This window comes from Gymnoscopelus microlampas (genome assembly GCF_963454915.1).
Source record: "Gymnoscopelus microlampas genome assembly, chromosome: 22".
NCBI classification, from domain to species: Eukaryota; Metazoa; Chordata; class Actinopteri; order Myctophiformes; family Myctophidae; genus Gymnoscopelus; species Gymnoscopelus microlampas.
Window position 1 is genome coordinate 14,234,713 of NC_139959.1, and position 27,786 is coordinate 14,262,498.

The 27,786-nt window shown below is 44.3% G+C and overlaps 1 protein-coding gene across 1 annotated transcript in view; it reads left to right on the top strand.

Annotated features, from left to right (window-relative positions):
• The window catches only part of cUnh8orf34 (chromosome Un C8orf34 homolog), a gene marked incomplete at its 5' end in the record, with an annotated part of 83,802 nt that overhangs the window by 53,509 nt on the left and 2,507 nt on the right, over positions 1-27,786 (top strand). The window contains 6 exon segments of the mRNA XM_084048416.1: positions 2,104-2,237; positions 8,558-8,643; positions 8,937-9,010; positions 18,944-19,070; positions 24,142-24,638; positions 26,351-26,447. Of these exon segments, the coding sequence (XP_083904542.1) occupies positions 2,104-2,237; positions 8,558-8,643; positions 8,937-9,010; positions 18,944-19,070; positions 24,142-24,638; positions 26,351-26,447 (1,015 nt within the window).

The following is a 27,786-nucleotide window of genomic DNA, read 5'->3' on the forward strand; positions in this document are numbered from 1 at the left end:
AAAACTGAGCTAAGAATCAATTATCCTGAACAGCTAATGCTAAGCAGCGGCATGTGTTTCAGTCACGCATCAGTGACTTGGCTTGAAGCATTGCAATCTCTGGAGCTGGCAGGGCAGCCCCGTCCGTGTGTGTCTCCCTCTCCCAGCACCAAAATGATTCCCTGTAATACCCACAAGGAGAGGGAGAAACAGGTGAGAGCGACTGGCTCAGTGCCACTCTGATGGATGGAGGGAGCGAGTTCTCGGTGAACGAGTGTCTCCTCTCTAATCTCGGTGATTAGTCACGCGTTCTCTTCTTTCAAGGTGTGAGGCCTGTTTTTTTTCTCCCCCAAACCAGGGGGCTGGTAATGGGATATGGAAGAGAAAAGTATCAATGTTGGTTTCATGTGACTATAGGTACATACTGTACATACTGTACACACAGGTATGTGTACTGTGTATACATACTACACACGCACGCACGCACGCACACACACAATTATGTGCATATACAGAAACAATGACAGCAAGTGTCGAGAATCCTTGTCCTGAAAGCGACCCCATCTTTGGTTCGCAAAGATCTTGAATTCCTTCGGCGTGGTGAGGAGAATAGGACAAAATATAGTTCTGCTGCACTGGACGGCTCAGAATGTTCTGCATGATTCAAACGTGTTTTTTTAAACAGCTTGACCGCCTCACTTAACCAAGTGAGAGAGACCAGACACCCGCTCACTATTCGTCCTCTTAACATGGAAAACATTGCAATATGTTTTATCTCTCGAGGATGTTCTCAAAACCAGAACCGCCTGGCTCATTCAGCCTCCCTCCTCTTTGATCCTCGACTATATTTAACAAACCGTTCCTGCTCAGAAAACACTGACCTCATAGTATTGTACTTTCGGTGCCTTTCTCCCATAAAACCCACGGTCCCTTGGTACTGACATGCATTCTGTTTGCCGCCTCACTGTCGTCGTGTCACTGTTGGACAAACGTGCCTCCGAGCTGAACCTTTTATTGGAGTAGAACAATAACGATACCTGATTGTAGAGTCCTGCTTAGCCTTGGACCAGGGCCATACATTGAACCTTGAAGAAATATCGCATGCGGAGAGCATTTCATCCATCACTGCAGAACAGCTGTGTTTTAAAACAGACCAGAGAAGCGAGTCTGTCGTCTGTAAGCATGTGCAGTGCACCATAGATATGATTGGAGCAAATGAGAAAGAAAGAGAGAAATTACATTTAAGAAAGAGAAAGTAAGGGTGTTACCGGGCTCTCTGTCAGGTCAACTCTTTGCACCTGTTAGCAGTAACCCTGGAATTTGAGTGTGCATGTACGTGTGGTGTTGTGTGCATGTGTGTCTATGGAGAAAGAGAGAGAGAGAGTGAGAGCACGTCTGGTACATATGGACCTCTTTAGGGAGACAGAGGGAGAAGTAGTGTGTGTGTGTGTGTGTGTGTGTGTGTGTGTGTGTGTGTGTGTGTGTGTGTGTGTCTGTGTGTGTGTGTGTGTGTGTGTGTGTGTGCGTGTGCGTGTGCGTGTGCGTGTGTGTGTGCGTGTGTGTGTGTGTATATGCTGGGCAAGAAGCTGTCCTCCCCGGGACACAGGGAGAGATCAGACGAATCCATCAGCTATCCATCCCTCGATCTCTCTCTCTCTCTCTCCGCTCCTATTTCCTCATTGTCTTTGTTGTTCTTCATCTCTTTCCCAGCTTGTTAGCTTCGCCTTCCTTTCACCGCGTGTCACGTGACGTGAAGCTGTCATCGTCCTTCTGACGCGCTCTCCTGATGACAAACAGTTGTGTTTAGTCGAAGCACAGAGAATTTAGTTGATTTTTACCTCTTTCCATTTCAATTATCGACTTGGCGTTGGAGCGAGGGGACGGGTGGGGTCGTTTTGGACCGGGGGTGGGTGTTCGGGGCGGGTTGGGTTGCGAGTGCAGGAGCAGCAGCAGTTGTTTGCGTGTTGTTTGTTTATTCATCTGTGATGACACTTGCTCTCTTGGCTCCGAAAGGGCCATCGTCACCACTGGCAGTGATATTGCCACGGCAGAGGCCGAGTATGATTAATGACAGTCCTTCTAACCACCACCCCCCACCTCTTTCTCTCTCTTTCTCTTCCAGAGGATCTGGATGACCTGCGGATGGAAGGCGTGACGGGTTTGGCCCCGTCCGGCAGTAAGTTCAGCCAGGGACGCAGCTCCTATCAAGCAGAGCCACAGGCCAGAGTTACGCTCAACATCTGCTCCAGGTGTGCAAGGTAAATGCTGGTGCCTCCTGTCAATTCTCCTGCCAAGTGCTCTCTAAAACACCTTGTTTTGCCCTGTGTCTGGAAGAGATGTTCAGAGAGAACTCCTCCGCACAGTCAGCCTGTGTGCTGGAGGCAAGCTGCCACAGTATCGTTCATCAGGCTCATGTTGTATGTATGCTCACAATGGAAGGAATTCAAATTAACCCATTCAATCCGGGAACGCATCTGCGTCATTTTTAGATTTCTTTGGCTATTCAAAAATAGCAGATATACAAGCTCATAGCGTGGCACTCGGTGCCGCGCTATTAGCTTGTAGATCTGCTATTTTTGAAAAATAATCGTGAAAATGTGTGCAAATCTTTGAATATATATACATTTTTAACTCAAATCTTTGCTTCTGGGGGTCCCTGGAACAAAATTATTTGAGATGGGACACACACACAAATACATATGATTTTGGGTGGTCCTTGACATGAAAAAAGTTTGAGAACCACTGATTATAGCGGGCAACACAAGTGTCTCAAAAAAAACTGTTAGGATTTAGAAGACATTTTGTAGAATCCCCCAGAAGCAAAGATTTGAGTTTTTTCTTCAAATTCAATGTATAAATTCAAAGATTTTCACAAATGTTCAAGAATTTTCAACAACAAAAAATAGCAGATCTACAAGCCCGTAGCGCAGCACTCTGTGCCACGCTATGAACTTGTAAATCTGCTCATTTTTTTTATAGCCCAAGATGTCTAAAATGACACAGATGCGTTCCCGGATTGAATGGGTTAAACCCAAACAAAGGTGGGTGTGGTAGTAGTTATCAGTCACTGTCCCTTCAGTCCCGTCCCGTCCCGTCCCGTCCCTCCCTCCAGTTCACTCTCTTCCTCGGTATCCTCCACGCTCATCAGCAGAGCACATACCTTAAGATGGCGAGCACAGAATTGTATCGTATCGCAAGTGCATTCCAGCGTTGTTTGTTTTCACAGAGCGGCCCCTCGTGCAGATACCTGTCCCTGCTATCGCCCTCTTCTTTCTCTTCCTTTATCGCTCCTTTTCTCTTCCGACACGTTTCCTGTTCCCCTGATCCGCAGCGACGATGCAGTGCTCAGATTTCTGGGTGTCAGAGGCGATACCGTAAGGCAGGCATGGGCAGGAGCTCGGCCCTGATGCCAGAACCAGATAGAAATCGGTATCAGCCCTGCGAGACGCCAGGCACACGTCTGCCTGCATGCCCTCCACCTCCGCCGATTTGAACCATGTTTGGAACTTGTTTGTTTGTTTCATTCACGCTGGTTATTTGGTGTGCTCCTATGCAGATCAAACTTAGATGGTTGCTGTGGTTTTACAGGACGATGAATGTTATCATCAGCAGGGTTTTGGTCGAGTGTTGTCTCAACTAGATGATTAATAGTTTATAAATCTGTGCCTTATCCCCCGGTTGTATCAGTGGCACTGTAAACCCCCATCTGTATCTGGAGCTGGTCTTGGCTCGACATGTGCGTCTCTTGACTGAAATGTCAGACATCTGTTCTGCCCTTTTCTCTCTTTCTCTACCCCCCCCCCCCCCCTCTCTCTCTCTCTCTCTCTCTCTCTCTCTCTCTTTCAATGGTTCCAGCCAAATTCCTTTTCTGTTCTCTTTAACCTGACCACCAAATCCTCCCCAAGTTTTACTGGTGAAGAAACCATGGCCTTTTCATACTGATGTTTGGTGAGTGGAAGGGCCATAAACAGATCACTAAACTGGAATAGCGTTGGACACATGGAATGCCTGTGTGCTATTCTAGAGGCACGGAAATTTCAAATTAGGAGTTGTACGAAAACAAATGCATGCACGCATGCAGGCACACAACCAATGCACGCACGTGTACAAATTACGCGAGAAAGCATACAGGCACATTAACACATGCACAAGCTGCATACTATACAGTGCACACACCGACATGCATGCACATACTTAAATGTGCCCACTATGCCCACTCACACAAACAAGCAGTGAGGCAGAAAGGCAGTAAAGGTAGAGGTCAGGGAGTTGTATGGAGAGGGGCAGCGCTTTAACACTCCACCTCGATGGAATTCCCAGAAACACCTATCAAACCAGTCCCTCGCTGGGGCCAACCTTTAAACCCGTTGCTCCTCAGAAGACTGGAATATGAGGCACAGTTGTTTCCCAGTGTGTTCCACATCTGTACAGACAGTACTACTGTACAGATGTAACCTTGCACCCCGGTTTTCTTTGTTTGTCTCTTTGCGAGCCAAGGTTTGAAGCTCAAAGGTGTTGCACAGTCCCTGTTGAGTGGTAGAATGAGAAACAACAAATCCATCAGATGATCTTCGTTCCTTCTGTACATGACACCCGCTACCGTGGTCATGACTCGCGAGGGAGTGGGGGATTGTTGTACTGCCCCCCAGCAGGTTGCTTTGCCCCTTGTCTGGACCTGTGGACACGGCCTCAGTTTTGAAGAAGCATTCCTCACATACAGTGCCTGTCACCTCTATGCTCCAAACCCCCATTCGCTTGCGTGTGAGCGTTCACTGTGGCTAAAATGGTGACTCTGTATTCTCTAACTGTTGTTCTTTATTAGCTAGTAGCTACACACTGTATTCAATAGGACTGAGACACATTAGTCACCATTATACTTGTCTACCACCCAGAGCTGAGGAAAAGGTGACGCTCACTTTCACACCCACAGTGTGAAGGCGACAACTCTCTGTTAATCCTTAGAGGGTGTTTATTAATTTACAGCAGTGCCGCCGTAAGCTACTTTGTGTGTGTGCAATTAATCACACCTGAGGCTGAGGTGTGGTCATGATCCGCCTGCTAGTGTTCAGACATTTAACAAGAGACGGGAGTCCATTTACATGTGAGCAATATTGTGTATATCAGCAGTAGGCTACTGTAGTAGTTCCAGACCGACAGACATACTATGCCACAGAGGGCCCTATTTTGCGTGTCTTAATTACCAGGTCTTATGAATTAACTTAAGACCTGGAGGCGTAGTCAATGTTGTTTGGCCACTCAAAATAGCCACACGGCATTGGCCACGCCTCCAGGTCTTAAGTTAAGTCATAAGACCTGGTACTTAAGACGCGCAAAATAGGGCCCCCAGAGTGTCTGGGTGGCGCAGAGATAAATAAACTATTAGTGTTCGACAGTGACGGCTTTAGTGGTCTGCCTGTCGATCTCGGGTGACCACTGTTCAAGCCGTTCCTATTGTGTTTCACTCTCGTTGTGCTCGCCTCTCACCGCAATGACTGTTCTCTTTACTGGCTACCACATGCACTTGCTCCCTCGCCGTGATCAACTGGTCGCCAAGCTAATACACAAATCTATTAGAGACTACTTGCATCAGAGAAGTAGCCGAAAATGAGTGAGTCAAAAGCAAGTGAGTTCTCCAAAGCAAACGTATTAGTTTCATGGCGGTGTGTCTGGGAATTTAAAGATCAGTTCTGGGACTTGACACCCTGTTAAGTAGATTAGGCAACCACATCTCTCCGAAAATGAAATAGTTATTGAAATAGTACATTTTTGGTATAAAATAATAGAAACTCAAAGTATTTTAACATAATAGAAACATAACATGCAGTTAACCAGCAATCTCGCCCATGTCGACGATATCATGGGGAATGGGGTGGTTTTCCTTTTATATTTTACACTCACCATTGCAAAGTGACAACGTTACTTTTTCTGCGACAATGATGTTGTTTTTAAACTAGAAAGGAGTGCTTCCTAGCTCTCCAAGGGCAAATGAATCAACGTTTCTATCTTTAAAACTCCATCTCATTTTAACTCTGCAGTCCTGAAGTAGCTTCTCTCTCAAGCGCTATTTTATAAACAAATGCAATGTTGCATGGAGTTCTAACTAGTTAACGTGATTGTCCCTTACATGTACCTTTACAGGTATTTGCCTTTTCTAGGCATTCTTGGTCTTCATCAGAGCTACTTAATTAAACTGTGTACAAATGTTATGTAAATGGAATTGACGGTGAACTTTGTGATGTCACCGCCTGGCCACGCCCACCACTAATGTCCCCCCCACTTTCCCCTCTTGCCGGCGCCCCTGACTCCCCCACCACCACAGAGACCCAGGTTGGAGTCGGTTTGGCCGGAGTCACGGAATTTCTGCAAGTCATGCTTTCCCGGTGAAACTCCTCGCAGCTGGTGACTCCATGTGTATCAGTGGAGGGTGGCACATAGTAGTCTACACCCACCCCAGGACAACAGCAGGACCACAGAACACATGGGGAATTGGCAACACATAAATTGGAGAGAAAATGGGGGGAAATGCAATAAAAAGCCAATTGTTAAAATGAACAAACAGATTCTGTCATGAATGCAACAAATAAACATCAACCACAGTTGACCACGCTTTCTGTTTCAAATCGGATGGAACTGAAAGTCAACTGACGCCAACTCGGACATCAGACATCTTCCTCAGCCCTCCCGTCCCCGCCTCTCCTTTCCTACCAGACAGTGTCCATGCCACCCACCCGCCCGCCCCAGCTCTCCTGGCTGAGTGTGTGTGTGTGTGTGTGTGTGTGTGTGTGTGTGTGTGTGTGTGCGTGCGTGCGCGTGCGTGCATGTGTGTGTGGCTCCTAACCAACATTGACAGGTCAGGAAACAGGCTGCTTCCTCCGGCTCTCTGCTGGCCGGTTGAAGTGTAAAGAGCAGTGTGGCCTATGTGTTGTGGGCATGTCCTTGTCTCTGGGGCTACGACTGTGGTTAAGCCAGCGCTCGCCCACCTCCTGTACATACCGTCATCAGTCTCTTTTTACAGGGCTTCGCTCACGCTGTGAAACGTTCTGTGTGCAAACGCATCCCAGACTCAGGGGCAGTCCCGAGGAAGTTGGTGCCGCAGCCCTTCAGGAAACAGATACCTCTGTGCAGACTTCTGTGGGATTTGTTCTTCTCATTAAATTAATTGTTTCATTTCTGGAATGCACTGTGGAAATGGTATACAGGACTTGAGGGTAGGGGCAGCTTTCATTTAGAGATCGGGACGGGCTATAGATAATAATCTCTGGGATGTTTCAGTGGTCTCTTAAAGAGAGAGAGAGCGACAGGGAGAATGGGGGGTTGACAGTGATTATTTAGATAATTTATATTTTCCAAATGCTCTGTTTTTGTGCTGCTAAATTGTCGGAGCACGGCTTGTCACAGAGATAGAAAGTCAAGGGGCTTGCGGTGAGGGGAAGCAGCTACACCATGAAAGGCTACTGCTTTCTTTTGTCTTGAGCTAATGGCCACACTGATGACATGAAAATAGCATGCAGCAAAATAATTTGGAACATAAAGCATTGTTTAATTACAGTGTGTTATGCACTGTTGATTTACCGCTGTTAAGCATACGGCACTCACTGTAAGTGAATGTGTTTGTAGGAGAGTGGAAACGCAGTGAAAAAGCCACATCGATCCTATCTATCTCTTTGCGGACCACAGGATGGAGGACAGATCGGCAGTTATCATTCCCATTGAGGAACCATTCCCCAAACTGTTTGTCTTTGACCCACAGTGTGCTTTTCCATCTCAGGGAACATTCATTTCTTTTTACTATGTTGCGGAGACAGCCAAATCTCTCGGAGCCTCTTCCATTTCAGTCCAAGTAGATAGCTTTGAAAAGACCATAGGGGCTTGGAACGCCGAATGATAAAGACCAGTTGTGATTTAAGAGGAAAGGAAATTCAAGGGCCGATTTTCCATTATACATTTTGTTCTTAGTTAGTACAGTGTACAGTAATTGCTGTTGGAAAAGTTTGATATACAGTACTGTAGCTCTGTTCTTGTATACGTATGCATGGACTCACATTAATGTAACCCATTGTAGGGAGGCTCATTTCAGGTTTCATTTCAGAAGCATGAGAAGTTGTGATGGAAGAGATATGATCTCTGCCCATAAGTTGTCCCCTATGTTCTTCATGTCTTGGCACTGCCCCAAGTTGTCCATGGCCCCATTGGCTGAAGAAGAGATTATAAACCCGCTGTACACTTCCTCTTTGTCTCATCACCTCAGACTGATAGAGGGCCGCCGTCTCCAACGTGATCCGACATTTGGAGTGAAGACACATAACATGTTTCTCCGGCAGAGAGAAACGTAGATTCCAGAGATAATTTGAGCCACTACCACCCATTGCGAACAATAGCGCTGCTGTTGCTAAAGGGCTTGATATACTTTGTTAGTATCACATGCTGAAAATAGCAGATCTACATGCTCACAACGCGTCACGCTGCGACACGTTGTGAGCTTGTAGATCAGCTATTTTTTGGGGTGCGACACCGGCGTGAAACTAAGTATAAATCACCCTTAACAACTCACGGGCTGTGTTATGTTACATGTCTCCAGGCTGCAGGGGGACAGCCTATCGAATACCAGGTCTGAAGAAGAACACAGATCTCACATCGCTGAGCAAGCCGTTCCTGACATCTCCTGTGAGTTGCACAACAGTATACCCATGAGCACTCCTGACTGACACCGTTATGAACGTGCCGTGATCATGAGATAAGAAATTCAAAACTGTTAATTCTGAACTCTTCCATTGTCTTTTTGTCTCTTTCTGTCTGTGTCACTCCCTCTGTGTGTGTCTCTCTCTCTCTCTCTCTGTGTGTGTGTGTATGTCTCTCTCTCTATCTCTCCGTGTGTGTGTGTGTGTGTGTGTGTGTGTGTGTGTGTGTGTGTGTGCGTGTGCGTGCGTGTGTGTATATGACTCTCTCTTCTGGAGTAGGCCCATCGCCCGCGGTGGACATGATGGGAGGACGGGGGCAGGAATGCGAGGCCGTGTCTCAAGTGTCAGGCCCTGTAAGTGTCTTTTCACCCGCATCCATCGTCAGACAATCTAGATCACTTTACCCACATCAATTATCACGTCGCTGTCTCCTCCTCAGCCACTATTGTCAGAAAGAGAGAGATAAAAAAAAAAACACCATAATCGTCTTGTTATTAGGACAAGACCCAGGCAGATCTGATCCTCCTTTACGGGGGCATTTCAGCTTTACACAACGGCTGATAGAACTGAACAAGTGATACACCCAATGAGGGATCTCCCTGGATCACTTTGCTGTCCTCTTAGGGCACTTTGTGAGCAGTTTGAAAAGGATAAACGTAAAGAATATCTCATAACACAATTAGACACGAGGCTATTTTAGACGGCGGACACAATAGGCACAAAATCGGAGTCTACATGCCATTGTTCTATGGGTGGATGATAGCGTGCGTAGCTTCACATGCTACGGGGTCACCAAGTTGAGATGGCAAGGAAGCCTACAGGGCCGTGCTGGCTCACACGTACTGAAACACACACTAAAACTGGCACAGGCACACTCACATGCTATTAATAAAGTGGTCAGCCAAGACGCCAGTACCGTTGTTTAATTATCCAAACCAGTCGATACCTTTTTATAATTACCCAAATCAAGTGTTGGAATGGCCTTTTTTCTTTACTGCAGTTTTACAGACAGAAAGGGGGCTCTGGAGCTGTGGATTTGCTCCGTGTGTGCAGCAGATGGAGAAAGGCTCCAGACTCGCTGGCATCAGGTTCCTGAAAGACTGTAGTTCAGTCAGAAGCCGTAGTTCAATGGATTAGTTCAATGCAACTTTAACCGTTGTTACCAAATGGGAGAGAAACATTGTGAATCAGCTGAAACCGTGCATGAAATGAAAGGATGTTGTCCTTTTGTCATTTTTATTGCAGGGGAGAACAGTTCGGGAATGTTGCCCTCTGGGGACACATTTGATTTTGAATCATGCGATTCAAAGAAATTGATGACAGCAACTGGTGTCTGTTTTGATGCGAACACAGAAGTATTTCCCTATGACATGGATCCAAGCCTTCTCTCTCTGTCACACACACTGCAGTGCATAGGTTGAGTCTTGTCTGGCAAGCTAAAGAGCAAGGTTCTAATTCGTGCCATGTGGAAACAGAAAGTGTGAACGTCTCCTGTCACCTACTGTAGCTAATGTGGTTGTTTGCTGTTTAATTGCTTTATGTTGGGCGTGATTTGAAAGGCTAATGCAATTTGTCTTTATAATAGCTTGTTAGTTTAACTGGTCCTCTGGGGTCCTGTGACCAGAGGCTTTAAATGGCATGGAAAAAAACTAAATGTAACGCTTTCAAGAGTTGAGTCATATCTTTGGACAAACAATAGCTGAAGTCATACAGTGGGAGAAGTCTCTATAGTCTCAGCGGCACCACACTCCTTTTTCTTTATAATTAATTCATAAAGATAAATAATTAAAGACTGTTCTTTCCATGTTAGATCCCTGAATTATATTGTTGCAATATTAGTGTTAAGTAAAGGGGTATTCTAATAAAAGTAAAACATTTGCAGTCGCTCTGTTCCAGCAGGGCATTTCATACTACTAGTAGAGCATGCCTTGTGCTGTTGATTGCCCTGCACTGGGCAGTGAATTTTGGAAAGTAAACACTGTTAATGGTTATCGTTAGTTTAACAAGCCTCAGCCAGCGCCTCTACGTGATAATTGCCTAATAAAGGCAGATACTTTCCTAAAGCAATCGCTGAAGCAATTCCCTGAGAATTCCTTCTGCAGTTTCCTGCACAAGTGTCAAACGATATGTTTTAATCAAACCTTCACTCGCCCCAGCCTGGGTGTTACCGTCATAAAGTCAGCCAGGGGAAAATTGTTCATTTTTATGGTAGAAAAAAAAAGATAATTAGAGTGATGCAATGCTATGTGTATGATTCAAGGCAGCGTTGTGCAGGTTTATTTATATTTCCAGCGGAATTTGGCCAGGTTTCAGCAGATATACTACATGGCAGGGGCCCTTTTCATATTTGGCACCAATCCTCTCCATTCTATCAACAGACTGCTCCCCACACCTCTATGCCTATGCATACATGATTATCTTCAGAGCAAATCACCATGATTTAGAGCATAGGTAACTCTAGAGCCATTTTTATTCCTGTAAAGGTTTGTATCTTTAGGATTTCCAGACTTTCCATATTAGTGGTTTTCTTTAATGTGGCCTCCGTGTGCCGTGCCTTGAATTATTTTCTTAACTCAATAAGTGAGCTTGAAGTACAGTTTGGTGAAAGAGTCATCCACTCTGAAGGCTTATTCATTGTCAGCATGAAACAAATTACGTTTTTCTTCACTGACTTACTCCAACCTACTGTATGTTGTGATACTCATTACCAAATGTTGAAAGAAGTGGTATGGAGGTGCCAGTTGCGATTGCTTTCTTCCTGTTTGATCTCTCAACAAGACATTGTATCCTCTCTCCACAATCTCTCAGCCACAGTCAGACTCAGACCTGACCAACAGTACAGTACCACCTCTGTTGTGGGCGCTGCAGGAATACCCGTGACCCAAATAAACATGCGTGTCTAAGCATGAACATGGCTGTGGTCCCTCCTGCCAGGAACGGACCAGATTAACCAGGGCAACAAGAAAGATTCAGATTCACGATTGTCTTTTATTTTGTTTTTTATTTATTAGAAACCCATTTGCAAAACCTCAAACAAACAAAAGCAAATTACTCAACCTCAGTGTACCGAAGAAACAAAGCGTCAAAACAAAGCAACAGAGGAATCCATGACATTCGTGGCTCCATTAAAAACGGCTGTTAATCTGGATTTCAGAAGGGTTGGTTGGCAAGAGATTACTGCATATAGAGCCTTACTTACTATATTATTCCATTCTTGATGCTGGTTTTATGAACTTTACCCTTTGTTTTCCTTTAATTCCATTTCACCTGCTCAGACACTGCACGCATTACCACCAAGTTCCAACTTTCTCCCATGCATTTTGTTGCGATCCATGTCCACGATCAGATTATTCTCTGATTGAACATTCCCTGTCTACCTCCAAACATCTGTCCCATTTCCCTGCTGCTAGTTGTCCATGCTTTTATGTTCACGACATGATGAGCTATTTCCGCGCTGGTTTCAACAGTCCTTGGATTGTTTCCTTCTCCTTTGTGTCTTAGGCATAGACAGTATGTCATAAGACCTGTCTTTGCATCGTCTCAGGAGGAGAGCTTGAATTGGATTCTAATTGTGTTATTGACAATATCCTGTTTGCTTTTGGATGTGCTGACTCACTGGTGGGGCCAGTGGGCCTAAGAGCCCTTGTATACAGTACATTAAGTCCATTAGGTGATTGTGCTGCGAGCCAAGACAACAGGAACACATTAAAAGTGGAGCGTTACACCTCATATCCCGTATCCTCCCACGGCAACATTAGCTAGAGTGGGATGCAACAGCTGAACATGACATTTGGAAAACATATCTCCAGATTTTATCTTGTGGAGAATATTTGTTGTGGTTATGTGCTGAATAAACTCAGTTGCGGATGACAACGCTGGCCCAACAGAAATGGGCCAGCGTTTGTTTTTTACGGGGCCAGAGCTCAGCTCTGGACCTGTTTTGTTATTGGCAGTATTCTGTCACTTCTGCCACTTTTCGCAGTTCTGGCTGAACCGTGCAGTCGCTTTTTACGAAACTCGGCCATATGGTAGATGGTCATGAAAAACGATCAAGAAATAATTCTCACAATCTTTCGTCCAAAGGTGGCGCTATAGCACTCAATTGAAAATGGCAACTTTGAACAGGTACAACTCATGCCCTGTTTGACCTAGAGCCATGAAACTTGGATACACATATGCGTCTCCTCATGCTGAACAACTTTCACCCCTGACTTTTGACCTCTGACCTTTAGATCTCCCACCATTTTGAATTATATGAAAAACAGTCATTGGCTCCTAACTTCTGCATTTTTTCACTTATGGAAAATCCGTTGGAAATTTTTGTAGGCAGAGGTCCAAAGTTCAAGTGTTAAACGTTTCGTGCAGATTGCTCAAAAATCCCAGGAGGAGATAGTTTAATTATTACAGTTTTATGAAAATTATTCATCTGTGCCTAAAACATACATGCAGACTCACATTTCTTTGAAACTTTGCAGAAATGTACAGGGTCATTCCAAATATCACTGAAACCAATCTTACTCCAATTGGCCAAAAGGGGGCGCTATAGCAATTTTTTGAAAAGGCAGACTTTAAACAGGCATAAGTCATGCCTCGTTTGGCCGAAAGTCGTGAAACTTGCTTACACATGTGCCTTGACTCATGAGGAACACACGTATCGATTTGACCATTAAGCTCCGCCCTTAGATTTTCCGCAATTTTGAGCAGTTTGAAAAATACTTGTTTTTGCCAGTTCTGGCTTAACCGTGCATACGCTTTTTACGAAACTCGGCCATATGGTAGATGCTCATGAAAAACTACCAAGAAATAATTCTCACACTCATTCGTCAAAGGGTGGCGCTATAGCACTCAATTGAAAGTGCCAACTTTGAACAGGTACAACTCATGCCCTGTTTGACCTACAACCATGAAACTTTGATACACATATGCGTCTCTTCATGCCCGACAACTTTCGTGGTCTGACTTTTGACCTCTGACCTTTAGATCACCCACCATTTTGAATTATATGAAAAACAGCCATTGGCTCATAACTTCTGCATTTTTTCACTTATGGAAAATCCGGCGCTTTTGTTTTGTCGGCAAAGGTCCTAAGTTCATGTGTAAAATGTTTTGTGCAGATTACTCAAAAATCCCAGGAGGAAATGGATTTCAACTATTGCAGTTTTATGAAAATTATTCATCTGCCCCTAACACATACATGCAAGACTCACATTTCTTTGAAACGTTGCAGTAATGTAGAGAGTCATTCCAAATATCACTGAAACCAATCTCACTCCAATTGGCCAAAGGGGGGCGCTATAGAATTTTTTTGAAAATGCAAACTTTAAACAGGCAAAAGTCATGCCTCGTTTGGCCGAAAGTCGTGAAACTTGCTTACACTTGTGCCTTGACTCATGAGGAACACATCTATCGCTTTGACCAGTAAGCTCCGCCCTTAGATTGTCCGCAATTTTGAGCAGTTTGAAAAACACTTAAACCCAGGATTTTTCAGCTATTTGCGTGAAACTGTATCATCTGTGTGATCTCCTTTTTCACAATTACTTGTCTGTTGGGCCAATGGCGTCTCCCTTAAATGAATGCCTCACAATCTCAAGGTCGCCAGTTCAAGCCTCACTTGATGCAGACTTAATTTAAGTTGAATTGCAAACAACATGACTGTATCAATGAATACATGTGCAAATGGTAAAGATAACCTGAAATGTTTATTTGTGAGTACGTTTTTTCAACGTATGACATACTTCATTCTGAAAATAGCTGATCTACAATCTCACAACTTTTCATGGTTTGTGAGCTTGTAGATCGGCTACTTTCACTAGTTTTGGTTCTGAGGAGATGTACAATTTCTTCATTGGTAAATGGTTTGTGAACGAGTGATCTTAGTGTTAGTGAAACAGGGGCTTGGTTCATGAAAGAAGGCAAGAGTTTATGATCTTCAACAGACAATATCAGCCTGGACAAAGCTATAGCACTATAGGTAGTGTTGCAGCCTATTAGTCTGAAGGTTGAGAGTTTGAATCCTGTTAATGGCAGTAGGTTGAGATGTCCAATCAAACCATTATGTTTCCATCTCTCTCTCTCATCAATCTATTGTTTCCATGTCACTCTCTCTCTCTTCAATCTATTCCGTTTCCATCTCTCTCTCTCTCTCTCTCTATTCACTGGCCCCGTATTATCGCTGCTTGCAGCTATATTTGTTCTTGTGTCCTCATCACAAATGACTGGAGAAGTTTGTAATCCTCGCATCCCGGCGAATGTTCCTCTAACAACAGTACACAATACTTTTACCAGACACACTTCAAACTATTTGATGCAGTAAAATCACTTTATGCAAAAACAAGACGAAAACAAACCAGATGTGAATTGAGCTGCCTCTCGCATGAATCTACAAATAAATCAGCCATTTGTTTCTTACCAAAGTGTCAAATCACTCAGAGGCACGCACATAGAGAAACATGGGGGCAGTTCATGTTCCCCTCTCTCTGACAACATCTACAGAGAATCTGCTTTTTTGGAGGGACTAAAGCCTTGTGTGACCAAAGCCTTGTGTGACAGAAGTGGCAGTCTGCAGACCCCCCCCCCCCCCCTGTGTGCCTCATTGGGCATTTGGCAGGACAGGAGTCAAGTATGTTAAAGTAGTGAACACAGAGATCAGATCCTCTGGCAGCACACATGCCAGGCCTTTGTACGAACATATGCCACACATTCTTTAAGAACACATGTAACAAATTGCCTTGAAGGCTAATGTAATGATACAAAATGTGTGTACTGTATATGCATGTGTGTGTGTGTGTGTGTGTGTGTGTGTGTGTGTGTGTGTGTGTGTGTGTGTGTGTGTGTGTGTGTGTGTGTGTGTGTGTGTGTGTGTGTGTGTGTGTGTGTGTGTGTGTGTGTGTGCGTGCGTGCGTGCGTGCGTGCGTGCGTGCGTGCGTGCGTGCGTGCGTGCGTGCGTGCGTGCGTGCGTGCGTGCGTGTGTCAGGGTAGCACCAACCTATCCTACGCTGACCAGACCACACCGTGAGGTACAGTGCTGTCAATTACAAACGCCTGTTCCACTCTCCAACCTCCACTTCACCCAGACCATGTTTGAGGTTGCTGGCTGTACACGTCCTGTAAGGCCCAAACAGTGCATGTTGTACGGAGGGCAAAATTGGAGTTGGCCATAGTTCCTGTTGGCCATTACAGCTGACCACACACACGCATAGCAGCACACATGCATGCTGTAAAAAGATTTCACTCTGGACTCCCATCCGCTCTCTCTCTGTCATGTTCACTCTCAACATGGATTTAATTTTGTGAGAAACTAGATCCATGTTTGTTAGTTGGGCAGAAGTATCACCAAAGGGCTTTTCCCTCCTCCCTTTCTGTTCTTTTCATTTTTTTTTCAGGCGGTCTTTTGGTATTGCCATAGTGGGACGGGGATTATACAATTTAGGTTTTGCATCGCTGAGATTAATATCCTCATGAGTCATTGCTAAATTATAACAGTCCTTTATTATGGATATGAAAAGGCCTTCCTCCTTCTTGTCTCCTCGTCCTCTGTGCAGCTTAAATGCTTTCATTCAAGCATTCCAGACAAAGCGACAAACAAGCAGTTGGAATTACTTGGGGTCATGTCTAAACACATACTGTACATCATTTCCGATAAGGACAATGGCTGCCTCAAACCACAGTGAAGGGAGAAGCACATTACTGTACGTGCACTTATTTAGTCTCACTCAAAAATTACAGTCAAATCAAATGAGTTGAGTGTGAGACAGATGAGGTGAGGAAAGGGAGAGATGAGATAAAGAGCACATGCTACTGTGGTTTTTGTTTGTTTTAGCTTTTTACCTTTATTTATACAGGTAATCTCATCTAGACCTGAGGTCTCGTTCTCAAGAGAGACCTGGTTTGGACAGTAACAACAATCAACATGTTGAAGATTCAGATCCAGTTCACATCATCGAACACACAATCTGCTCCAGCATATTTTACTCCCCATACAGAGGACCATGACATTTGGAGACTGAACGTATTCTCTTCGTCTCCCCTTCTAGTCTTAGAAAGCTTGATATAAACCAGCCCTGTTTCTCTCTCTGCAGAGGCTGTGCGTCCTCCTAATCAAGAACAACCAGTTGTTCAGCAACAGTCATATTTTGATTATAATGTCTGTTTATTTTTGGATGTTATCTGGTGAGGTGAATTGCTTGCAGACTCGGTACATCCTGTCTGTGTGTCAGGAGGATACAGGAGTGCTGTACCAAGGGCCCTTATCCCGGAGATTCTAGTCTCCAGGATATATGGTCCTTATTACAGTCTGCCTGGACACGGGTGCTGGCGGGCTGGAGAACTGCAGATAGCACTGTAGGCCATTGGTTCTCAAAGTGGGGTCCGGGGATCCCTAGGGGTCCTTGAGGGAGTTCCAGGAGGTCCCCAGCTAAATGATAGATTAGGAACCAAATGGACCCTTGTGGGTCTGTAACTCTGAGAGTGTACAAATGGACCCTAACGGGTCCATTTGGTTCCATTTGTACACTCTCAGAGTTAAATGGACATTTTACTATATAAATTGGGGTCCAAGAGATAGAAATGCCATTAAATGGGGGTCCGTAGCCCTAATACATGTCAAACTGGGGGTCCTTGACATTTAAATGGTTGAGAATCACTGCTAGAGCCGTAAAAAACCTTCTCTTATGGGGGTCCCTGGCATATCTTTTCAAATAGGGGGTCCGTGGGCTAATAAGTCTCAATTTGGGGGTCCTTGACATGAAAAAGGTTTGAGAACCACTGCTGTAGGCCTCACTGATAAGAGATTCTCATTATGGACTGGATGTAAGGATCCTAACAGGGGACTATAAAGTATTTGGTCAATTGACTCGTATAATACTGTGAAGATACGTTTTGGAAACCTCATCCAATATTTGGTCTTCTGAAAGGGCTTTAGCCAAAAAGCAACGATGTGTGCTCCAGTGACTTTATTGTGGAACAAATATTATGAGAATGCATTTATCTTTAACGTAGAGGTCTGTCAACGGCTCCGTTTGCAATTTTCATCGCATGCATGTGGAACCGGAGAGAGATCTGTACGAGAGATGATGTCATACAGCAGGATCGTCAAGACACAACCATAAGAAAAAGAAATCGATGGGCGGACATCAGTTGTAATGTTTCATTCATTTGACTGCTTTATGGGGGCTGCAATTAAGCATGGGCTGTGGTGCCGTGGTCCCAGCGCCACAAAGTGGCTCATAATGCTGGCAGGCACCAAGACCAAGTCCAGAGTCCCTGGGGATCACGTTCAGCCATTTATCTGCGGTATAGCGCAGTGCTGTTGTTCTTCAACATGCCTCCTATATACAGATATGTTTTTCAAGACCAAAGATTCCAGAACCCTATAAATGATTAGGCTGTCATATCCCTGGTTAGTCCATAAATTGCAGTTGGAAGACTCTACGTCTGTCGTCATATGTCAGCTCTAAACTCTCTCCAGCCTGTCTCGGCAATTTGTCATATCGCGGCGGCGTATCAGCAGGCGCTAAGGACAACACATGATGTAACCATTGGCATCAGGAGTGTCATGATTTATCAGACGTGAGCCAACATTACAGAAGTGCGGATTATGGAAAGCCGATTCTGTACAGTATCTCACCTGTGGCAGAGGCTCGTGTGTGCGTGCTCCATTGGCTTAACAGATCATCTGACCACTTGTGCACCATCAAAGGGATAAATAGGGGGATTATGTGTGCTCTCATTACAGGACTTGGCAGCCTGAGTTTTTTTAAACTAGTGCCTCTCCAAATGATGTATGTGGCCAGGAATAGGTACAGCGATGTAGCCCAAACTGGCAACCATTAGCAATCCCATCTGCTTCGTCTTTTCATTGGATGATTGATGATTGATTTAATCTTTGCATGGTAACAGTAGGCCTACAGTAGGCCTAACGTGAGTTTATGAATCTGTATGCATTATTTATTGTTCGTTAAATGCTAGTCTGGGATTTGCTGCCGTCAGGCACTTTGCCAGCAGACTGGCATGCAGAGAACTCCTATAGATTTATCGATGGTCCTTCACCACTACTGACGGTCTGGAGCTCCGCTTTCACCAAAACTAGACTGAACTCAACACCACGTGCTTTCATCTCTGCCCCGCTGTGGTTTCGAAAGTTTTTCTAACAGCCATTAAAATAATAATTGGCTCATGTTTCAACTGATATGGCTCAGACATATAGCTGGGTATTATATAAAGGTTTAATTGAAGAGACTTTCTTCTAATATGACTTTCTCTTTTCCCCCCCACTCCCTGCTAACTAGCGTCAGCCTGTCTGGGAGGCTGAGCTGAAGGCTGGGAGAGGAGGGAGCTCCATCGGCCACACAGGTCTGCTACTGGGCGACTCTCTGTTCTCCAAGGAGCTGGAGAACATGGGCAAGCACCTCGCCGGTAGGCAACGTTCTGTGTGTGTGTGTGTGTGTGTGTGTGTGTGTGTGTGTGTGTGCGCGCGCGCGCGTGCGTGTGTGTGTGTCGGTGTGTGTGTGTCTGTGTGTGTGTGTGTGTGTGTGTGTGTGTCTGTGTCTGTGTCTGTCTGTCTCTTTGACTTTAATGATGAATAATGTGGTTAACCCAGATCAAAAGCTTGCATGGGAATACAAAACATAGGCTCCACATATGCACATACATACTGCACATACTGTACACATACAGTACACACACACACACACACACACACACACACACACACACACACACACACACACACACACACACACACATATTTTGAAGCAGTAGAAAGGGATTGGGTGGATGTCAGGAGACAGGTTATGTACAGTGAGTCTAGCCAAACAATAAGCTACATTTTGTACATGATGAGATTCTGAGCTAATTAAAACCGGGTGCTTCTGCTAATATGTGACTAAATGAAAGACAATTACCTCGCAGCAGGAATTCATTTCACTTTTGACATCTTAAATTAATTGCATTAATTAAAGTTTAATCGCATAACCAGCATCTTTGCTGAGTCATTCTCAAAGTGTGTGAAGCATTAAGCCGGCTGTAAGCTGGAGTTACGACTCCTGAGTATTCATTAGTTTCATCTCTGCTCTTTGATATTGTACTAATGACGTCTGGGTTACTCAGAATGAAACCATCTTTATTGTCATGGTGAGCAAGTATGTAAGGGCTAATTTATGAATGCAGATGAAAGCGTGGAGAGTAGACCAAAGGCAATGTCACCAACCACCGGCATCATATCTAAGACATGTGTGACGCACTTGTTTGTTTACGCGTGTCCCCGCTCTCCATTGGGCCATGCCGCTGTACGCCTCATACACGCCTTATACATTCCACAGTTATGTGAAGCATATTGGCCTCCTCTTTAGTGAAACTTTTAACGTCGCCAGCAGCAGCAGTCCCAGCTGTTTAAGTCCTCTCAGCTCCTCTGCACATTGGCACCGAGCGCACTGTCTGCACGGCACATCTCTCTACCTCTCTCTCTCTCTCTCTTTGTCAGAGAACAAATACAAAAACTGCCTCTTTCGGGGCATGGACCCAGCACTGTGCCTGTTAACAACACACTTGTGTTTTGCTCTCCAGTGGGCCGGCGGTCCTCAGATGGCATTGATTTCTAGTTGTTTTACGCCGAGTTACTGTATATTATTCAGACGGAGGGCTCCCGCCAGGCGTTTGAATGAGGCGGTCGAACAAGCTAATTCGGCCCTTTCATGCCTTTATTAGCTGCTAATGTGTTCCACATTTACAGCCAGAGACTCTGCTTTTATCTCATCTTCTTACCCCAATTATGCGGTTGGGCAGCTTTTCTTTGTCCACTGTGATAAAAATGAATCTGCGTTATTTCCTAATAGGCGACTGAATTGGTCCCGAAGGAGGCTAGTGAGTACAGTTTAATTAAAACGAGGTTACACAGAAGTTATTAATGAATTGATTGTAGATACAACCTTTAGTCTGTGTGATGCCGTTTAGCTCATGGCAAGTCAGTCACTCAGTTCTACTTTTTAACCAATATATGCTTTAATACTCTGTTGAGCGGGTTCCCCAATGGTCTATCCTTGACTCCCCCTTTCCCCTCTATACCAAATCTCTTTGGCAAAAATAAGCGATCTACAAGCTCACAACAACACGTGTTGCGACGCGTTTTCAGCTTGTAGAGCTGTAATTTTTCCGCTGAATTTTCACAGAACGTTCGCCTATTATGACATGCCCAGAACAGGTAAGCTATGGGTCAAGTGATTAAAGCGATTTCATATACAGTAGTGAATCTTATTTTTTTGCATATTTAATCTAAACAGGACTCGAGTCATTAGCAGCTCTATTTATTTCCAGAGGATGGACCCAATAAAGACTGCATGGGTTCTGAATGGTTGCATTGCGTGCTGTGGCCCCGTACACTCTCACCAAGTGGAACTGCTACTTGATCAAAGCCTGTGTAATAGATTAGATCTGTTTCTCTTTCTCCTTGCCTTGTCATCTCCCTCTCTCTCTCTTTCCCTTTCTCTCTCTCTCTATGCATCTGTGTCAGTCTCTCCTCGCTTTCTCCCCCCCCCCCCCCCCCTTTGCTCTCCCCCACTACTGAGAGATTGGATCAAATTGTATCAAAGCTTTATACCATGTGGTTTCTGATGCCAGTTCTTTGATTTTCAGAAGCTGTCATTTTATATCAGTGTCTGTGTAATGCCCTACAGTAATTTTGGTGTTAAACACTGTCAACTGCACTGGAACCTCTATATGCAGCTGGTTGTGATAGGCCGCTCGTTGACACAAGGAAATAAGCGGGAGTTCCTGGTTTACAATAAAATCATGACTTTTAGCAGCTCCCTGGTCATTTACAGCAAGGCGAATGATTGTCAAATGAAGAATGTTGTGTTTATCGTTCCATCTGTAAATAAGTCAAGATAAAAATATCCACTGTATGGGGAAGCAGGTTATTAATCAGCATATCCTGTTTACCGCAGACTAAAACAGCAATCGTGACGGTCATGGTTTGACAGGCGTGGGTGGTTAAGGGCCTTCATGGAAGAGAAACCTCAATTTATACACACATCCGCTTTCACAAGCCAGGACGTGTATAGTATTTATTTACTCCACACTTTTCTCACCATAAACACCTTCTTTTTGGGGGTTTAAGATGGTTGACTAATTACCCCATGCGGCACATGTACCTAGCAACCTAGCAACATTGTATTCTTGTGTTCTTTTTTCATGAAAATAAGTGTTAAATAGCTCTATATATTCTGATAGTACTCATTGCTATAGAGTGTTTGTTCAGTAACACTCGTGTCTCCATCCCTTTATTAAACAGAAAATGCATTTCCAGCTCAGGATACCAATTTTATCCAATCAGGATAGAGAACTCACACAGGATACAGGATAAACAGGTGAAATTGGAAGTGATGAAAATTGGAACTGGATCACTATAAAAATGAATCTGATAGGGAGACCCCTGTTGCTGAACAAACATTCTATAGCAATGATTACAAGCACAATGTAATGTTTTAACCTTTTAACAAAATAAATTTTGTTTTAACCATTTCACCCTACCTTCAAGTCACAAGCTCTTGTTAAAACTTTTCAATGGTTAAATATTCATAAAACCCACAGACAGGCGTAACCACTTTAAAACGTGGCATCACTATTTTGACCATACCATTATGGACCATACCAATTGTAAAATTGTCGCTACTTTAGTACTTTTGCACAACACTGTCATTCTTCAAAGTATATAGGGGCGTTAATTTAAGTTATGAAAAAAACATAAAAATATGAATTGGAGATACAAGGTTTCTGTCCGACGGCGATGATACTGTATACTGCAGCCCTGCCACAAAGTGATGTCATGACATGCCATACACTACACACCCCACAGAGTTAATCATTTCCCAGCTGTCAGTGTGATTCAGGCCAAGAAAGGCCATGCTTTGCCCCAGTTCCTCTGCCTGTACAGTAACGTTATTTCCTCCTCTGCTGATTTAGAGAAATAGCACATGTAAAATTGGTTAGGGTTAAAACAACACAGGCACGCAGTGTCATTTGGTGCACATGGAGGTTATTGTGCACATGGGCAGGTTACGGCGCTGTACTGTACAGGCCGACCTCCCAACAATCAGGGCTGATTAAGCACAGGGACTGCCGACCCCATTATGCATGTCACAGAACTGAATACCGTGGGTCCCGGAAGAACGCTGTACAAAACAATCTGGAATAGTTTTCAAATAAACGAAATCATGTCCCAGGGCTGCGTGCCTGGTGGCTCAGCCAGTTAGACCTGATTTATACTCGGACTTCTACAGTACAAGATCTACCTGTTCATAACATTACATTACATTTCATTACGGTCATTTAGCAGACTATTTTGTGTGCAACAGCGACACTGGTGTGCAGCTAAGTATAAAGCAGTTCTTAGAATCTGACCCCTGTCTTGTCTCACATGTCACTATCTCTGCCCTTGGTTTCTTGTCTCTCTAGTCTACACTGACCTATCTGAAATAAAGCATAGAATATCTTAAATGAATCTGCCTTTTGAGTAGTGCTGCAGACATCTCTTGCTTCGCATACGTAATGGATGGTGGTGTGTGATGAGGGGCATGTGTTTCAGATTGTTGGTGTGGGAAAAAGATTTGTTTTGGAGAATTGGATTTGCTCATAAACTAGCATGTCAAGGTTTGTGAAATAGTTTGTCATGCCTTTATGTGGTATTTATTTAATGTTGCGCATACACACTTCCAGGAATCGTCACATGATGTTGGTGACTCATCTGAAGGTATCACTCTGGGTTGTTGAATCCCAATTGCCAAAGCGCCAAATGATAAAAACGTGGAAAAATGTACCCAGATGCTGATCAGAGGAGTTGGCGGTATCTTCTCCTCTCACAAACAGAAATGTTTTTGAGACTACCAATGAAGCAAACAAACGTGTTTTTCTCAGGAACAGGGGAGAAAAAAAGAAGAAGAAAAACCTAACAAGCTTAATGTCAACTTGGAAGCTTCCCTGACGGCGGAAGCAGGATTCACCACAATTTACTGTGTCTCTAAATATTGCCATCATTGACCAGAAAAGGATTAAATGAAAACAGTCTCTCTCACTCTGGTGTTCAGGGCAGCCAGTGAACTATCCATGCTCTTGTGAGATGTGTACAGTACACACACAGAGCAGTTATCTTTCTGCAACAAAGATCTAGTCTGCCATTATTTTTTTTCAGCTAGAGGGTGGTTTAAGAATAGCCTGGTGGTAGCCCAAACATGTGGGGAGGTGCTGCTTCACGTAGGCACATACAGAAAAAGGTGAATGAGGCACACACTCTTCATAAAAATAAAATGAAATTGATTGATATACAAAATCATGCAGATCCGATGAAGCCAGCCTGGACAGAAACTTCAGGAATTTGTTTTATTTCAATGGAGCAAGCATCCTACTCTTTTGCCTGAGATATCCTCTCATTCATTCCAGGTCTCAAATTTTTGTTGTTGTCTGACTTTGTGCCACTGTGCTTTCATCATCTCAGAGGTGGAGAAGGACTTGGCCAAGCTGGCAGAGGCAGGGAAGATGACCACCAGGACCACCAACAGCCCCCACAGTAGCCTCCTCCTCAGCCCTTTGCTCCACAGACCCCTGCCCAACAACCTGCCTCTTCCCACCAAGCTGTCCAGACCGCTGTCTCCAGCCAGTGGCCTCTTGGCCAAGCCCACGGGCGTGGGCCTCCCGCTGCTCAGCCCAAAGCCCACCTCCCTGGTCATGGGTCGGACTCAATCTCCCAGCAACCCCAGCAGCAGGACTCAGACCCCCAGAACCCCAAGCAGGCCACTCACCCCCAATAGCTTACTGTCACGCTCAGCCGTGACCCCTGGGGGTCGTAAGGAGGTACATGTAACGTTCAGGAGGTCACGGAGCCGCCCGGTGACGCCCACATGCCAACCCACTCTTCCCCGACCGTTGCTCACGCCTCCCGGGCTAAGTACCACTGACAGCCTCGGGGCCAGCCTACGAGCATACCTGTCTGAGGTAAAGTCAGCAAATATTATTATGCAGATATTGTCATTTTATCTTTACTTCTTTGTAGGGATTTTCTCATGTTGGAATACAGGCATAGCTATCTACGCAAAGTGCAAGACCATTTTATAAACCTGGCATATAATGGCCATAAACCTTGGGTCATGAGCTTGAAAATCAACCCCAGTTTATAGAAATCTGTTAGTGTGGTGACAGTGAAATACTGTAGTACGATCAGTGTCAAATAGGCTCTATGCCCAACTAAAGTTGGCTGTAGAACATGAGAGCATTTACACAGAGAGATTGAAAGCACGAGTACACACAGAAAGGTGCGTGCATACACTCTCTCTCACACACACACACACACACACACACACACACACACACACACACACACACACACACACCTGCATGTGCACGCATGCACAAACACACGCTGTGTGGGGTTTAAAGGAGAATACTAGTAGAATGTCATTTCACAGTGGAAAAATGTGTCGGGCTTAAAAGGAGAAATTTCAATGGGATTTCTCTCTCAAGTTCCTTTTCATGGTCTGCTTCACGGCAGCGCTGTTAAACACAAAACGCTTTCTTGAGGGCTTTATTAATGGCGGGCAGGAATTTTGCAATCCCTCTGTGTTCTTTTGACACTTAACGTCGGTTGACGCCTAGTGAGATTATCAAAAACACCAGAGCACTGATTCACATTTGATTGGGGCCACCTGGTCCCTGTGTGCAAGGGCTGAGCCCACTGAAGGAGGTCTGGTTAAGAGAGGATTCTGGACCTGTTTAACATGCTAGATGCACAGAAACCTCTGCCAATTCCCTGACTTTTTCTAAGACACACAGTGCTTCCTGGGGAATTAAGGTCATCCATCACCTTGCTGAAATACTGTACAAGAACACATAAAAGCTTGTAGTAAGGAGCATGGGACAATTTATATATTAAGGTTTGGCCCCCAAGGATTATAGGTGTAGTCGGTGTAAATGAAAATAAAAACAGCTGTAGTGCTAATGGGCCTGACGTTCACGTGTTCCAACTCGTATACGTCTCCAGAGTTCACTGGGGATTTTTCTACATTTTGCCTTTCTGAGTCGGCCTGGTCTTTTTTCTTGGGTCAGCGCTGCTTTCCATGCAATATCATTAGAGCCTGTTTTAACAGGAGTAGCTAATATAGAGGATTTCTCTGTTTGTACCGCCAAGACATTTTGAAATTAGTTTGGTTTAGCTTTTCTGCTTGAACATACCAGAATCGTAAGTTGCTAAATGACATATTGCAGCTGGACAGAACGCATATTTCCAGATGTTTTTCTTTCATTCTGCAAATGTTCTGGGAGGACGTGAACGTGTGTATCTACAGTAGATGACTGAACAGATTGATAAGCAAACAGATGGTCTGATTAAGATGGATTTTCCTTCTTAAAAATAAGACACACTTAGTGATAGTTAGATGCTGACCAAGCCAAGGTAGTGTGGGCTTATGAAAAGAAGAAAAACTAAAGTACAGTAGCATGCTCCAACCTTCATACAAAAACATGTATTTCATCCCAATGACTCATGTTCATTTCAATTCATTCAAGTACAAATGTTGGCATAAAATAAATGCCTTGTGTATGTCTTGGCTGGAGTGTGGATCTAAAGTTAAAAATGTCTTTCATATTTTTTCTCACAAGTTTTTCTCTCTCTTTGTCTCTCTCCAATATCCTCTCCTCTCCTCTCCTTTCAGGATGAGTTCTACCAGCAGTTACAGGCCATCAGGCAGCCTTGGCACATCCCCAGTGACACAGAGAGTGATATCCTGGAACCACCTGAGCAAGACAAGAGTGAGTGACCGCTACAATTCTCCCTTTGGCTTTTTGGCCCTTCTCTTTTTGGTCATTTTGTCTTTTCAACTGTCATTTTCTTTGTACTACTCATTATATCCTATTCACATTCTCTTTCTTTGGGGAACAAAAGTTCACAATTAATCTCCTCTTTCCAAAACTTTGGCTTGCCATTTAAATTCACTGGTAATCAACAGTTCCAAAGTCTGACAAATTGCCCTTCTTAATGCCTTACGCTTAGCCACAGTCATTTCCTTTGTGCATTGTGAAAGTTCATTTCATTAACGTCACTTCTCAGATGTGACTAATGCATTCGAATGGCAATCCATCTATTAAAAAGTGAACATTTTAGGAATAAGTACTCCCTACAAAATTCAAGTCAATAGCTAAGGCAACACATTTTCTTTTCCATATTCCACAGTTGGGTGATATCTTGTGAGGTTCAGAGGTGAAATATGCTGTTGAGGTTCACAACGTTTTTATTTCCTGGCGTCATTGAAGAGATTCGTCTCCATTAAGATCTAGTCAATGGACATGAACGACTCTTACTTGTAAGTCATAAATCCTATCATTATAGTGGTCTGGCTGGGACACAGTGCAGTGCATTGCTTTGGCTTTGAACATGACAGGATTAGATCAGACCTCCCTTTGAGGTTCCAGCCCATAAATCACACAAATGCATTTGGTAATATGGGCTGATACTACTCCTTGCCAAGATGAAAATGAGAATAGGTTTCAATACGCTGAGGACCATCAAATTCATGCTCTCTTAGCATTTACCGTGAGAATTCTGTCTCTCGGAACGCTCAAGAGTTTGTCAGAAAATGATTGCAGACGAACTAAGCAGAACGTTTAATTTCTATATAAAACTCATCATGCAAACATATTTCTGTTATACACCATCTTATATTAATTGCCTACAAAATAAAATATTGGGTAATTTGGGGTAGTAGATATAATACTTTTCATAGCCAGTCCCCCATGTACTGTATACTATACCCTGTTGCTGCCCACTCCCACTGTTGGCCTGGGGAGGGTGTAGACTTCCATATGCCACTTTTCTTACCTGACAGCGAGGAGTTTCATTGGGAGAACTTAAATAGCGTGTGGAGGTTCATGCTATCTCCCATACTGTATATATCTCCTGAACTGAACCTGAACTGATGCACTCTAGACCACCCCAGACCAGTAGGAGCTGCTAGGGCAGTGACAAGGACACAAGCTCCTGCCCGCTTCCCAACTGTGAACACTGCCAATTATGTTTGTTAGAGCGCCCGGCCAAGCCGGAGGCTCTGCAGCCGGGAATCGACCCATAACATTTGTTTTCATTTTGGAATAG